Source organism: Schistocerca americana, chromosome 5, assembly GCF_021461395.2.
Source record: "Schistocerca americana isolate TAMUIC-IGC-003095 chromosome 5, iqSchAmer2.1, whole genome shotgun sequence".
Classification (NCBI taxonomy): domain Eukaryota; kingdom Metazoa; phylum Arthropoda; class Insecta; order Orthoptera; family Acrididae; genus Schistocerca; species Schistocerca americana.
This window is the reverse complement of record NC_060123.1, coordinates 130,588,354-130,601,782: the sequence shown is the minus strand read 5'-3', so window position 1 is coordinate 130,601,782 and position 13,429 is coordinate 130,588,354. Positions and strand designations below refer to the sequence as shown.

The window sequence follows — 13,429 nt, the reverse complement described above, 5'->3', positions numbered from 1 at the left end:
ATCACCAGTGGTGTACGGCCAGTGTAGGAGATCGCTCCCCACACCATGAAGCCGGGTGTTGGCCCTGTGTGCCTCGGTCGTATGCAGTCCTGATTGTGGCGCTCACCTGCACGGCGCCAAACACGCATACGACCATCATTGGCACCAAGGCAGAAGCGACTCTCATCGCTGAAGACGACACGTCTCCATTCGTCCCTCCATTCACGCCTGTCGCGACACCACTGGAGGCGGGCTGCACGATGTTGGGGCGTGAGCGGAAGACGGCCTAACTGTGTGCGGGACCGTAGCCCAGCTTCATGGAGACGGTTGCGAATGGTCCTCGCCGATACCCCAGGAGCAACAGTGTCCCTAATTTGCTGGGAAGTGGCGGTGCGGTCCCCTACAGCACTGCGTAGGATCCTACGGTCTTGGCGTGCATCCGTGCGTCGCTGCGGTCCGGTCCCAGGTCGACGGGGACGTGCACCTTCCGCCGACCACTGGCGACAACATCGATGTACTGTGGAGACCTCACGCCCCACGTGTTGAGCAATTCGGCGGTACGTCCACCCGGCCTCCCGCATGCCCACTATACGCCCTCGCTCAAAGTCCGTCAACTGCACATACGGTTCACGTCCACGCTGTCGCGGCATGCTACCAGTGTTAAAGACTGCGATGGAGCTCCGTATGCCACGGCAAACTGGCTGACACTGACGGCGTCGGTGCACAAATGCTGCGCAGCTAGCGCCATTCGACGGCCAACACCGCGGTTCCTGGTGTGTCCACTGTGCCGTGCGTGTGATTATTGCTTGTACAGCCCTCTCGCAGTGTCCGGAGCAAGTATGGTGGGTCTGACACACCGGTGTCAATGTGTTCTTTTTTCCATTTCCAGGAGTGTAGTTACATGACGTTCCGGTAGATGGCGGCACTATACGTAGACTTCAAAATGGCATCTGTAACGGAGGTGCATTCCAAGCAGAGAGCTGCCATTGAGTTGCATTTGGCGGAAAACCAGAGCATCTCAGATACTCATGGGCGCTTACAGAATGTCTACGGAGACCCGGCAGTGAACAAAAGCACGGTGAGTCGTTGGACGAGGCGTCTGTCATCTTCGCAACAAGGTCGCACAAACCTGTCCGATCTTCCGCGTTGCGAGCGGCCGCACACAGCTGCGGCTCCTGCAATGTTGGCACGTGCGGACGCTCTCATTCGAGGTGATCGACGGGATCACAATCAAAGACCTCGCTGCACAACTTGACGTCTCTGTCGGTGGTGCTGACACACTCGTCCACCAGTTGGAGTATTCAAAGGTGTGTCCCCACTGGATTCTTCGCAGCACGAGTTCCGAGGCTGATCGTGACAATTTTTTTGTCAAACATCATCACAGGCTATGAAATATGGGTTCATCACTTCGAACCGGAAACAAAACCGCAATCCATACAGTGGCGCAACACTACTTCTCCTCGCATAAATAGTTGAATGTGCGCCCTCAGCTGAAGGGGTCATTCTGTCTGATGTCCTCCCTCGTGGTGCAACGATCAACTCTGAAATGTATTGTGCTACCCTCAGGAAATTGATGAAACGACTTCAGTGCGTTTGTCGACACAAAAATGCAAATGAACTTCTCTTCTCCATGACAACGCAAGATCTCACATACGTCTGTGCGCCCGAGAGGAGCTCACAAAACATCATTAGACTGTTCTTCCTCTCCTACACTACAACCCTCATATCGCATCTTCCGACTTCGATCTCTTTGGCCCAATGAAGGATGCACTCCTTGGGAAGCAGTACTTCGATGATGGGGAGGTTACCGATGCAGCAAGACGTTGGCTCCGACATCGACCAGTAAAGTGCTACCATGCTGACGTAGAGACCCTCCCAAGAAAGGTGGCGTAAGGCCGCCGCCTTGAACGTAGATTTTGTTGAAAACTAGGGTTTTGAGCTGTGCGTGGCTCGTGTTCGTGCCATATCTCATTTTCACCGTACTACCACCTCGTTATGTTAATTTCAATTACTGGTGTCACTGAGTTGCCGCCTTGCCTGCCCGTGAGCGGCACCAGCGCCGCTTATCGATATAAGCCCTGGCGTATTATCTATGCTGACTGCTATTACTTCCCGGTTGTGGTGTGTTCAGAGTTATTTCGGATCTGCCAGAGAGTTGGGAAGCGGTAGCGGTGCAGTTCGGACCTGCCAGTGTTTGGCTTAGGACACGGTAGAACTTCAGTCGGGGCGCGGCTGCAGTGAGGTTCGGACAGCCATGACTCGCCCGACGGTTGCCGATACATATCACTTGAGTGCGGACCACCTCGATTGGTCGTCGGTCGTTCGTCGTGTCGGACGACGTGTATGTTGGCCGGCGATCGCTTATGGGTTGCCTGCATGTCCCGACTCGTGATTCGTCCTTGTTATTGCACAGTCGCTGCCGTTAGTATTGTCTAGTCCTTCGTGCAAGTGTTCGTGAAACTGTGTGTAGCCTGTGGTGTCGACTGCTCAGTTATTTTAGTGCTGTCTCCGTGCTGATGTGCGGAGTCGGTCGGTTGGCGTGGAGCAGCGAGGAAATCGCGGGGCGTTGTTTGGCCGGCCCCGTTGGCGGTCTCTATGCACGGGGCTGTTCGCATTGCTACGAGGTCCGTGGCTCACCGACCTGAACACGAAAGTTGAGCTCGGATTTAATTTACCAGCAAGTTACGACTGTTTACACTGTGCCGTTTGGTTCTTATTGTTAGCTGTGGGGACATTCCCGTGAGCAACAACGTGTGTGTTCGAGTTGGCAAAGGTTTAGCCACCATCCGGTGGAGTGTAACTGTATTTGTTTATTTGCAATTGAAGTGCACCAGCAGAATTTTCTGCCTTGTGGCCGTTAACGATCCGGTTACCTGCCCTGGCCATTGGCGTAAATTTAGGCAGAGTCCTTTCCTCACCGTGTTGTCGCTGTCCAGCACGGTGTGTAGTTCGACAGCTAAATGTATGCTTGGGTGTGGGCGTCCATGCCTTTTACGATTGCACTGAACTCCCAGTTGTGTGCTGGTCGAGTGGAGCGCAAGTTGCCTTGTCGGTGGGTCTGTTGACTCTGTTGGTTGGGTTGTCGTCAGATCGAGAATGGTTGGGCCGACTGCTTGTCTCACCTAAGTGATCGTTAGTATTTCAAGTGGTGGCCGACCCCCGAAACTTCTGAGCGCCGTTAGCTATTCTGCCTTTTCTTATTTTCCGTTGTATGTATTTGTATGGCTGACCAAACACGCTGAGCTACTGTGCCGTCACCACTCGGCTGCAGTCGCTTCATCGTTAAAATGACCACGCATAGATATATATTCGACGACCGAAATTATCTTGCAGTTTTCTCAATAACGCTTGAGAAGTACACGCTACTCCTTACACATTTTGTTGCCCTCATGGAGTACTATGAGTGTACGAAGTTTACAGTAAATCCGTGTTCCAAACGTCGTGGCCTCCCCTTGTCAGTCACAGTCTACAGTCTTACTTAGCCTGTGACAGTTTGCTCCTGCAGTAGCGGGAGCCTCACAATGCACTACGCTCTTTAGTTTCTTTCTTGTAATAGCTGAACTTTATTGCTGTCTGTAAAGTTTCTTCTGCTTGGAGAAAGCTACAAGCTAAGTAAAACTTCATCATTTCTGCTCCTGCCAAGCTTTCCTACGTCGACAGCTGCCGCACCACGCTGCAGCCCACCTCACTTACCGTTGTGTACGATGGAATACTCAACAACTCGTGTAACCCCTTCTGTTATTGCGAATAATGACTTCAGTGTTACAGAGTGTAATGTCTCAAATGGAAAAGTGAGAAATAGTATCTCCTGTTATAAATAAATTAAGCTATGCAGTCCTGAGTGTACAGACAATACCAAATCACAGAAGTCCTGCGGTCTTCGACACAGCGCGTGATGTCAAAATGACGTCATGTTCGCCTCGTGTGCTGTGAACTGAGTGTTGGCCGCCTACGACACCCGCGAGCAAGCGCTGTACAGGTTATTGCCGCCTCCACATCTAGCCTCCTTTCATTTCGCCCCTGCAGTCGGATCTGCTCTTGGAAAACGAGACAGGTGTGAGTGGCTAATCATTGAGCGGTTATTCTCGTCGGTTAGCGAAATTAGAACGCTGGAATGCTATTTCAGAAATTTAATTGCATCTGCAATCTCGCTAACCTCGATAGTTTGACGTCTCTAACGACCTCCATGTCGTCTTTAAATCTCAATCTTACTTTTCCTTCGATAATTTGCGCAACTTTGCGATTTCAAACGAGGAATACTGTACGCATCGTGCGATGCTATGTATATTGTCAATGAATCAGTTCAATCGGAATTTTCGCGACCCACCTGATTCTAATCCCAGCTCGACCGTTACAAATCCGCCGCTAACTCAGCTGAACTGTGCACAGGCAAGTTTCAGCAAGGCAAGATAGCTCCGTGTATACGTTATCTTTGGTGGATTCCGGATTACAATGCTGAAGCCAACTGTTAGATATATTTACAGTTTATCGTAATACGCTTCAGTTATGCCCTAGTAATTCACACATTCTTCAGTTATGCGCTAGTAATTTACATACTCTTCCTTTATGCGCTATTAATCGTCCTTGCGTATCACCCGCATGTCTTAACTGAGAAATATCTCCCAATGGAACTGACCGTTGTAACAAAACAGGCTGTATTGGGTCATGTGGAGTACCCGACACAGTAGGTTTCGTAGTATGCGATACGCGCTAAAACAGATGTGAGTAGTGTAAAGGACACTTAGTGATAAGGTCACTAAGTGCAACAGTCTGAAATAGTTGTAATAAAAATGTTAAATTGTGTCACAAGCCAGTTAATGTATGTTCTTTATCAGGTACAGTAACATACAGTTAGGATAAGTCATTATCACTTTGATATGAATTTCGGGATGTTTTGAAGAGAAAGAACAAGTTTTGGAATCAGTGTTAATAGTGTATAAATGTCAGTAACCTTTTTCATTCAGTTTTGTAATTATAATTCAATTAGTAAAATTCATTGTTTACCATAACGCAAATTAACTGTACAAACCATTAATTTTGGAAAAGCTTAACATTTATGTATCTTTGCAAGTCAGAACAACATTATCTTACGGAAATCGCCAGCTAAAAACCTGCAATTAAACTCGTAATTAATGTTTCTGGAACATTCTATAGAGAAATTAAGTGCACTGTTCACATGTTACGAAAACTAGAGAAGATTCGTTTAAACCGGAGACATAACCTAATTCAGAAAAACAATTTGTATCATAAATAATGTTAGAAGATCAACTGATTAATTTTTTGTAACACGATTTAAAGATTTTGTGATGTGCGTAATTATTCCGCATTTTAGCCTTCAAATGTTGTAAAGAGTCATTTTGAACGTTCGAATTGTAATATTGATGTTGTAGAAATATTACCAGCTCAAAATTCTTTAATAAAAGCGCATAATTAATTAAATTACGTAAAGATATTCGAGAATGTTCTGGACTGAATAATAAGAACTTAATTGTTAACATAATGTATGTTTCAAAATTGCACTTGTAAAAGATAGTTAATTTCGGGAATATGCATTATCATTGTACTCGTTTTAATTTCTGCTAAAACTCTGTAATGTCAGTTTTTGCTAGATTAACTTACTGCAACTGTAACATCAAACATGAAATAACGTAATAATGTGAAGGAACGTAATTGTTAAAAGATGTATAAATACACCTTGTCCAAAGCCTTGGGGGCGTGACGAGGGCGCTTGGAGTACTATCTGGTGTGTCCTGATTCCTGTAAAGTTGTGACAAATAAACAAGTGTTGTCAACAGATTAATTGGGTTACGTTTGGTAGTGACCCAAGACTTTCTGCAGCGAAATTATCGTCTCTAAATATGTGAAAGATGGTACGATCAGCTGTACCATGTTAAACCTGAATTGACAGGATTAACACGTTAGATTTGGTGAATGGAGCTGGTATGAGAAGCTACGTTGGATTTGACGTTGGAGCTGGGCTTCTGGACCTGGTTATGTTTTACCGTCTGTGTTAAGGCAATGCTACCTCCTATCCTGCAAATAATCCTTTAACCGGTTTAATTTCTCCTTCGTCTAAATGAACGAAACGCTTGCAGTACGGCTCGACGAGTCGCAACGGAAAACTTAGTTATTGAGTTGTTCATGAGGATCTACGATAAAGGACTGTCCGTACAATACTTGGATATAAGGCTGAAGCCATTCAGGTTAATTTGGAGGTGGAAGCGAGTAATACATTGTCTCTCTTGCTTGACAGTTAGCAGTTTATCGCACGTGCGTCCAAAAGATTAGTTTATTTTAATCGCAACGTTCATGCAACTTTGTTACCAGCGTACGCGTAAAAATTTCTCGATGTGTAACCCGCGTCAGGTTTTAGTAAAATCACGAGTTTTCCAAGATATTCATTAACTTTATCGTCCGATGCTGTCTGACTGAGCAATTTGTGTCTTTTGTATACTGCAGTGGTCTGCCATTACAGTTGGTGGATTGATGTTATTTGGGGTGGGATTTGCATGCGCAAATGGGAGAAACGGACAACGCGGAGAGTGCGGGCCCTGTTTTGGTTTGGGGATTGTAAGGAATACTGAGGGAATACCTTTTCCGTTGGCAGAACAGGTTCGCACCATTATTTAACAGTGAACTCATTTCTTACTTGGTGCAGTTTATAATATCTTTTTGTTTGGACACGTGCTTCAAGTCTTTTAATTCAGACTGCAGACTGACATTGTCTTAGTTCTGTATATTAAAAATTTTCAAGTCGGAATAATTCTGAGTAGGTATTGGAAACTCCGTTCGTTGTAGTCGGTTTCCTAAACATCGAATGGCTCAGTCGCCTATCTTACATTCCACCGAATCAAAAATTACCTCGTTTTCTTTTACTGCTTATAAATCTGATATTCATTGTACAGAATTTATATGGTCCAAGAACTGGTTTACATCGTCCGCTCTTCGAGGACAAATGGTTCAAATGGTTCTGAGCACTATGGGATTTAACATCTGTGGTCATCAGTCCCCTAGAACTTAGAACTACAAAAACCTAACGAACCTAAGGACATCACACACATCCATGCCCGAGGCAGGATTCGAACCTGCGACCGTAGCAGTCGCGCAGTCTTGGAGGACAGATTAAGAAAAGCTACCACCGACATACCGATAAAAACAGGTAAAACAGAAGCTAACTGAGTTTGTCAGGCCTTCATAATCTTCCATGACGAAGTTGCCAGTGATCTGACATTTCGAGGGAACCCCCTGCTCTACCATCTCAGGTCGCTGTCCATTTCCCGCACGTGCACAAGCGAATCTCACCCCAGGTGACGTCGCTCCAGCAGTAAGAGACCACTAGTGTGGACTACGAGCTTAGCGCCCGCTGCTTCGCTTGCGTGGACTGTATGGTCTGTACAGTTTTTTTCTCCTCTAATCTAATTTTTATATTGTTCACAAATTGCAACGCCTTCTGAGCTTTTCACGCTATTTAATGCCATAAACGCATTGCCTTGTCCGAATATACTTTTGACCAAAAAGCGATTTTGGTAGCTAAGAGTCCAAGATTTTTCTTAATCAAGGTTTTTGCGTTCTTGTGATAATATTTCCATAGAAACTTTCATTTCCCAACTTCTGTATATCTAACAGAGAACTGAAATAGCAACTTCATAGATTTAGCTTTCGATTTTTTAACTTAGCGAAATATTTTATTAACAATTTTCTTCCCCTATTTCATCCCCTTAAGATGTGGATGTTCACAAACAGTAGAACACGTATTTTTTTTTTAAATTTCGGACAGAAAAGCCAATTACAAATTTCCATAAATTTACCTTTCGAAGTTCCAAAAACACTGAAACGCATTTTTTTATTTGTAATCGAGAATTCTTTTTTATTTTAGTAAAAACATTCACCCAAAATTTCACGCACATATGGCTTAAATTTCCAAAAATGCTGATACAAGTATTTCTTTATTGCTGACCAAGAAACCCAACGGCAATTTTCGTTGGTCTAGCTTCAAAATTGTCTTAATAACGACTTATTTTCAAAAAACATTTCATCCTCTCTTTTACTATCTTAGGAGTAGAATTTCGAAAAATACCTTCTTAAACGACGCCTGCAGTATAAGATCACTACCCTCTCCAAATTTCACCCTTCAGTCCTTACAGGTTTGGGTGGCCGTTGATGAGTCAGTCAGTCAGGGCACTTACTGCGGTTTATATCTATACATATAAAAGGCATTCAGTTATTGACGATGGCGGTCTTGAATATCTTCGAAAGCTCGACTTTTAACTCACACAAGACGCGATTTCACAACGAGATAGTTTTATATACGAATGCTATTATATTACCGAGCGCATGCAAAAAGTAATACCATATGCACTGCGGGTTAAGTCTCCAGTAAACGTCCCGTTGTTAAAGTCCTCGGTTCATGCACCGTCGACACGGGGTCCGCGGTACTCACCCCTAGAGTTGAGGCCGGAGGCGTCGCCGATTGGGGGTGGCGTCGTGGGGATGGCCTGCGACTGGCTGCGGCGGATGCTGCCGCGCAGGTCGGGGGCGGCGGGGGGCTGCGCGTCCCTGGGCGGCGGCTTGGAGGAGGCGGGGGCGGCGCCGGGCCGGAAGCGGCGCAGCAGCGCGGGGGACAGCAGCAGGCGGCTGCCCGCGTCCAGGGTGCGGCTGAACGAGAAGCGGCGCCGCGCGGGCTTACCGGGGGTGGCGTCGGGGGCCGGCGGCGGCGGCTGCGTCAGCGGCCGCGGCGGCGGGGGCGGCTGCCGCTGCACCTCCGACGGCGGCGGCGGGGGCGGCGACAGGCTGAGGCGCGGGGGCGGCGGCCGCGCGGGGGTGGGCCCGCGCACCGTCACCGCCACGTCCAGCGCGGGGCTCGGGCTCGACTCCCTGCGGACAGAACGGGGCCAGCTCACCGCCTGTGTCTGCAGTGCGCACAGTCGCCAGAGCGCCACTGTTCTAGGAGTAGCGAAACGCTCGGTAGCTGTCACCGAGACACAGGCAGCTACAACGTTTCCCACTGTACGACCTCGCTTGCGGCTGCGACGGAGCTCCCCGCTGCGACGCGCGGCTGATGAAGTTCCTGTCACAGCACTGCATCAGTATGCAGCGCTGACACAGTGTTCTGACAAGGACAGGGTCTGGCATGTGGATCAGCGATTTTGATCAAGTTTTGCACGACGATCTATACCGAAAATAGTGAGACACGTGTTTCATGTTTTTGTTCCACACTCAGCAGTTTGTGAAAAAATCGACGTCAAAGTTGATGAATGGAGGTCAAAGATGATAGTGGAAAATCGCGTTTTAAATGCTATACATCGAAAGAGCCTCTAAAAACAAATATATTTTATTAATATAATATGGGGTCAAAAGTTAATAATCGCGTAATTACGTTTTTGGGTTTTCATGCTTTGGGTATTCGTCACTCAGTGCATCTAACAGAACGAGGTCGGCGGTCGGATGGTCCAGGCAATAGACTACCAAATCTCTGGTCCGCATTCGAAACTTGGCCGTGGCATTTTTTCATTTGAAATTTTTTCGGTGTATCTTATAATATTCTGATAATCGGGATACTTCTCTTTGCCTTTTTTTGAAGTAACACATCGGGAGGTGTGATTAATAACCAAATAAGTATATATTATAATGTAATGACAGTTGTTTTCATCGTGACAGATCGTACAAACATACTTCAATACGTCTGAAGTTATTATTGCGTAATGCTAACATCGTCTATTTGTGATCGTCTATATTCACATTCCATAGAAAGATGTGCTGACACGTGTGAATATTACCTAACTATCAGATTAAAAAATTTTGGTTGCAAAATACTAACACTTGTTTACAGAAGAATGGAAAAACTGATAGAAGCCAACCTCGCGGAAGATCAGTTTGGATTCCGGAGAAATGTAAAAACACACGAGGCAATACTGACCCTACGACTTACTTTGGAAGACAGGTGAAGGAAAGACCAACCTACATTTATAGCATTTGTTGACATAGAGAAAGCTTTCGACAATGTTGACTGGAATACTCTCTCTGAAATTTTGAAGGAAGCAGGGGTAAAACAGAGCGAGGGAAGGGTATTTACAACTTGTACAGAAACCAGACGGCTTGCTGTATAAGAGTGGAGGGATATGAAAGGGAAGCAGTGGTTGAGATGGGAGTGAGACAGGGTTATAGCCGACCCCCATGTTATTCAATCTGTACATTGAGCAAGCAGTAAAGAAAACCCAAGAAAACTTTGGAGTATGAATGGAAGTCCGAGAAGATGAAATAAAATCTTTCAGATTTTCTGACGACGTAGTAATTCTGTCAGTGACAGCAAAGGACTTGGAACAGCAACTGAACGGATTGGACAGGGTCTTAAAAGGAGGATATACGACGAACATCAGCAAAAGCAAAACAAGGATAATGGAATGTAGTAGAATTAAATCAGATGATGGCGACAGAATTAGATTCGTAAACGAGACACCTAAAGTAAAAGATGAGTTCTGCCATCTGGGCAGCAAAATAATGATGATGGTCGAAGTAGAGAGGATATAAAATGTAGACTGACAATGGCAAAAAAAGCGTTTCTGAAGAAGAGAAATCTATTAACTCAAAATATAGATTGAAGTGTTATGAGTCTTTTCAGAATGTATTTGTATGGAGTGAGCCAAGTATGTAAGAGAAACATGAACGATAAACACTTTCGGCAATAAGAGGATAGAAGCTTTTGAAATGTGGTGCTACAGGACAATGCTGAAGATTAGATGAGATCTTGTAACTAATGAGGCGGTAGTGAACAGATCTGGGGAGACAAGAACTTTGTGGTACAACCTGACCACCGTAGAGGGAGACTAACGGATGAATGCATTAAGCAGATTCGGAAGGATGTATGTTGTTGTAGTTATTGGCAAATGAAGAGGCTTGTACAGGAAAGAGTAGCATGGAGAGCAGCTTCAAATCAGTGTTTACATGAATCCATATGGAACAGTTTCTAGGGATGTCTCTCCTCTCCACACGTTCCAGTTTTCTGGGCTGCCTTACGTGGGCCGCCCAGTTATGGAATAAACTACAGTAAAAGAAGACGTTCAAAGAAAAAGTACGGGAAAGCGGGACAATGGTGTTCAGTGGGTTAACACCGTGCACAGCTTTTTCCAGTTTCCTAGAGGGACTAAAGAGCGCTGTAAAGTGCTGCCGCACAGCGGAAGGAACTGCAATCAGATCCAAAGAGCTCGTGAGATTTTAACGCCCCAGTCGTTTTCGACAACTGGTTTCATTTGATCTCGACTGCTTTGTTGTAAAATCAGCAGATCACGTGTGTAGAAGTAAGTAAAGAATGTTAATAGTCACATTATTTAATTTGGCTCTATTTAATTGCGCATTTTTTGAACTTGTTTTAAACATCAAATGTTAGCAGTCAAACATCGTGATTGTTGGGTTAGAATAAGAATGAAAAATTCTGAGTCACATTGTCACGGGGAACTGTTCTAAAGTAAGCTTTAGTAAAAAAAAAAAAAAAACTTGCATTTTCTAATGAACAGGGAGATGACACAGCTAATAGTGTGCTATTGCTAGCGAAGACATTTCCATAATATCTTCAGTGGAGCTGATGAGATCAGTGTATAAATATGTCGAGGCAAATAATATTCAGCATACTTTTAATAAGTCATCCAAAATAGCTGGAAAGGATTGGTTCGCAGGGTTTCTTACAAGAAATCCGTCAGTCAGCATTCGGACCAGTGTTAACCGGTTCAAATAGTTCAAATGGCTCTGAGCACTATGGGACTTAACTTCTGAGGTCATCAGTCCCCTAGAACTTAGTACTACTTAAACCTAACTAACCTAAGGACATCACACACATCCATGCCCGAGGCAGGATTCGAACCTGCGATCGTAGCGGTCGCGCGGTTCCAGACTGAAGCGCCTAGAACCGCTCGGCCACCTCGGCCGGCTGTTAATCGGATCTCAGCTTTTAACGCAAATGGAGTTAAGCCTTTTTTTCTCGAACCTCACCGCTTTAATGCGCGTCGACAACTTCGGTGCCGCTAGAATTTATAATTTTGATGAAACGGAAAACGGAGATATCAACAGTTCAGTTCAAAAGCTAGGAAAAATTTTAGCACTTAAAGAAGCTAAACAAGTTTGCTCAGCAAGAAGCTGGGAGCGTGGGAACAATATTACAGGTGTTGTGCAGTGAGTGCCAGTGGGGGGTATGTGCCTCCCATGTTTATTATTCCTCTGCTTCGGATGAGCCCTGCCCTACAGTGAGGGGCGCCACCAAATTCAATATATCAATGTAGCAAGAATGGTTGGATGACTGAGGGTCTGTTTCCTAAGTGGCTGACGCATTTTGCTAACTTAGCAAGGCATCTCAGAACCATACAGTTCTTTTGATTTTAGACAATCACACTAGACAGGTGTCCCTAGAAGCCTAAAACGTTTGCAAAGACAATGGAATAGTAATGGTAACACTACCACCTCACTGCTCCCACAGGCTACAACCTTCAGATGTTGCCTTTCTCAGCATCTTGAAGGCTTCATTTAATCATGAATGTGACATTTTTCCGAAGTCTAACCCCCACCAGAAAATTACACTATGACTTTTATTGATTGGCGACTCCATGGCGTGTTCTGTGCACCACGACTAAGTAGTGGATAGAATTGGAAGGAGAATCAGCATTGAGTTTATGTGATCGCTCTAACCTTGTTGATACCAGTGCCTACCAATTTTAATTGTATATTACAGCACTGAGGATGGTCACTAAGTGACCGAAAATCGATTATGCGGATAATAAAACAAAAAAATTCGACCAATGCTGATTCTCCTTCCAATACCATGACTTTTGTCCTACCTTTAGGAAACTCTTCGAGGATTGTGGATATTGAAAAAGGAGTATGTTTGGCTTCAGTAAAAACAGGAATTTTCCTTTTAGATCCTACCGACATCAGTGACTACGACTTCATGCTATTGCACCCAGAAGAAGAGACAGCTTTACGACTACCAGTTGCTGAGAATGGCAGCGCTAAAAATGGTGAAAGTAATGGTTCAAATGGCTCTGAGCACTATGGGACTCAACTGCTGAGGTCATTAGTCCCCTAGAACTTAGAACTAGTTAAACCTAACTAACCTAAGGACATCACAAACATCCATGCCCGAGGCAGGATTCGAACCTGCGACCGTAGCGGTCCTGCGGTTCCAGACTGCAGCGCCTTTAACCGCACGGCCACTTCGGCCGGCGGTGAAAGTAATGAGACAGTGGTACTTTGTTCGTCAAAGACAGCGACTGGTGTCCTCGACGATGCAGACAGAGACTTGCAAATTCAGCTTGCAGTTGAGCTACAGTTCAAAGATAGAGAGCCCTAACAAGGATAGTTTAGGAAAAGCTGCAAAGAATAAAAAAGCAAAATTGAGAAACAAAAGATGTTTAATTATCTGTAGGAAAATCAAAGTTAAAGCCTAAGGGAAAAGTGAGTTCAGAAA

The 13,429-nt window shown here is 45.2% G+C and overlaps 1 protein-coding gene across 1 annotated transcript in view; it reads right to left on the bottom strand.

The window, feature by feature from the left end:
* LOC124616234 (actin cytoskeleton-regulatory complex protein PAN1-like) overlaps positions 1-13,429 on the bottom strand; it is a 341,222-nt gene that overhangs the window by 220,701 nt on the left and 107,092 nt on the right. Inside the window, exon 2 of the mRNA XM_047144537.1 lies at positions 8,420-8,853. Coding sequence (XP_047000493.1) covers positions 8,420-8,853 — 434 coding nt within the window. The remainder of the gene's footprint in view (positions 1-8,419; positions 8,854-13,429) is intronic.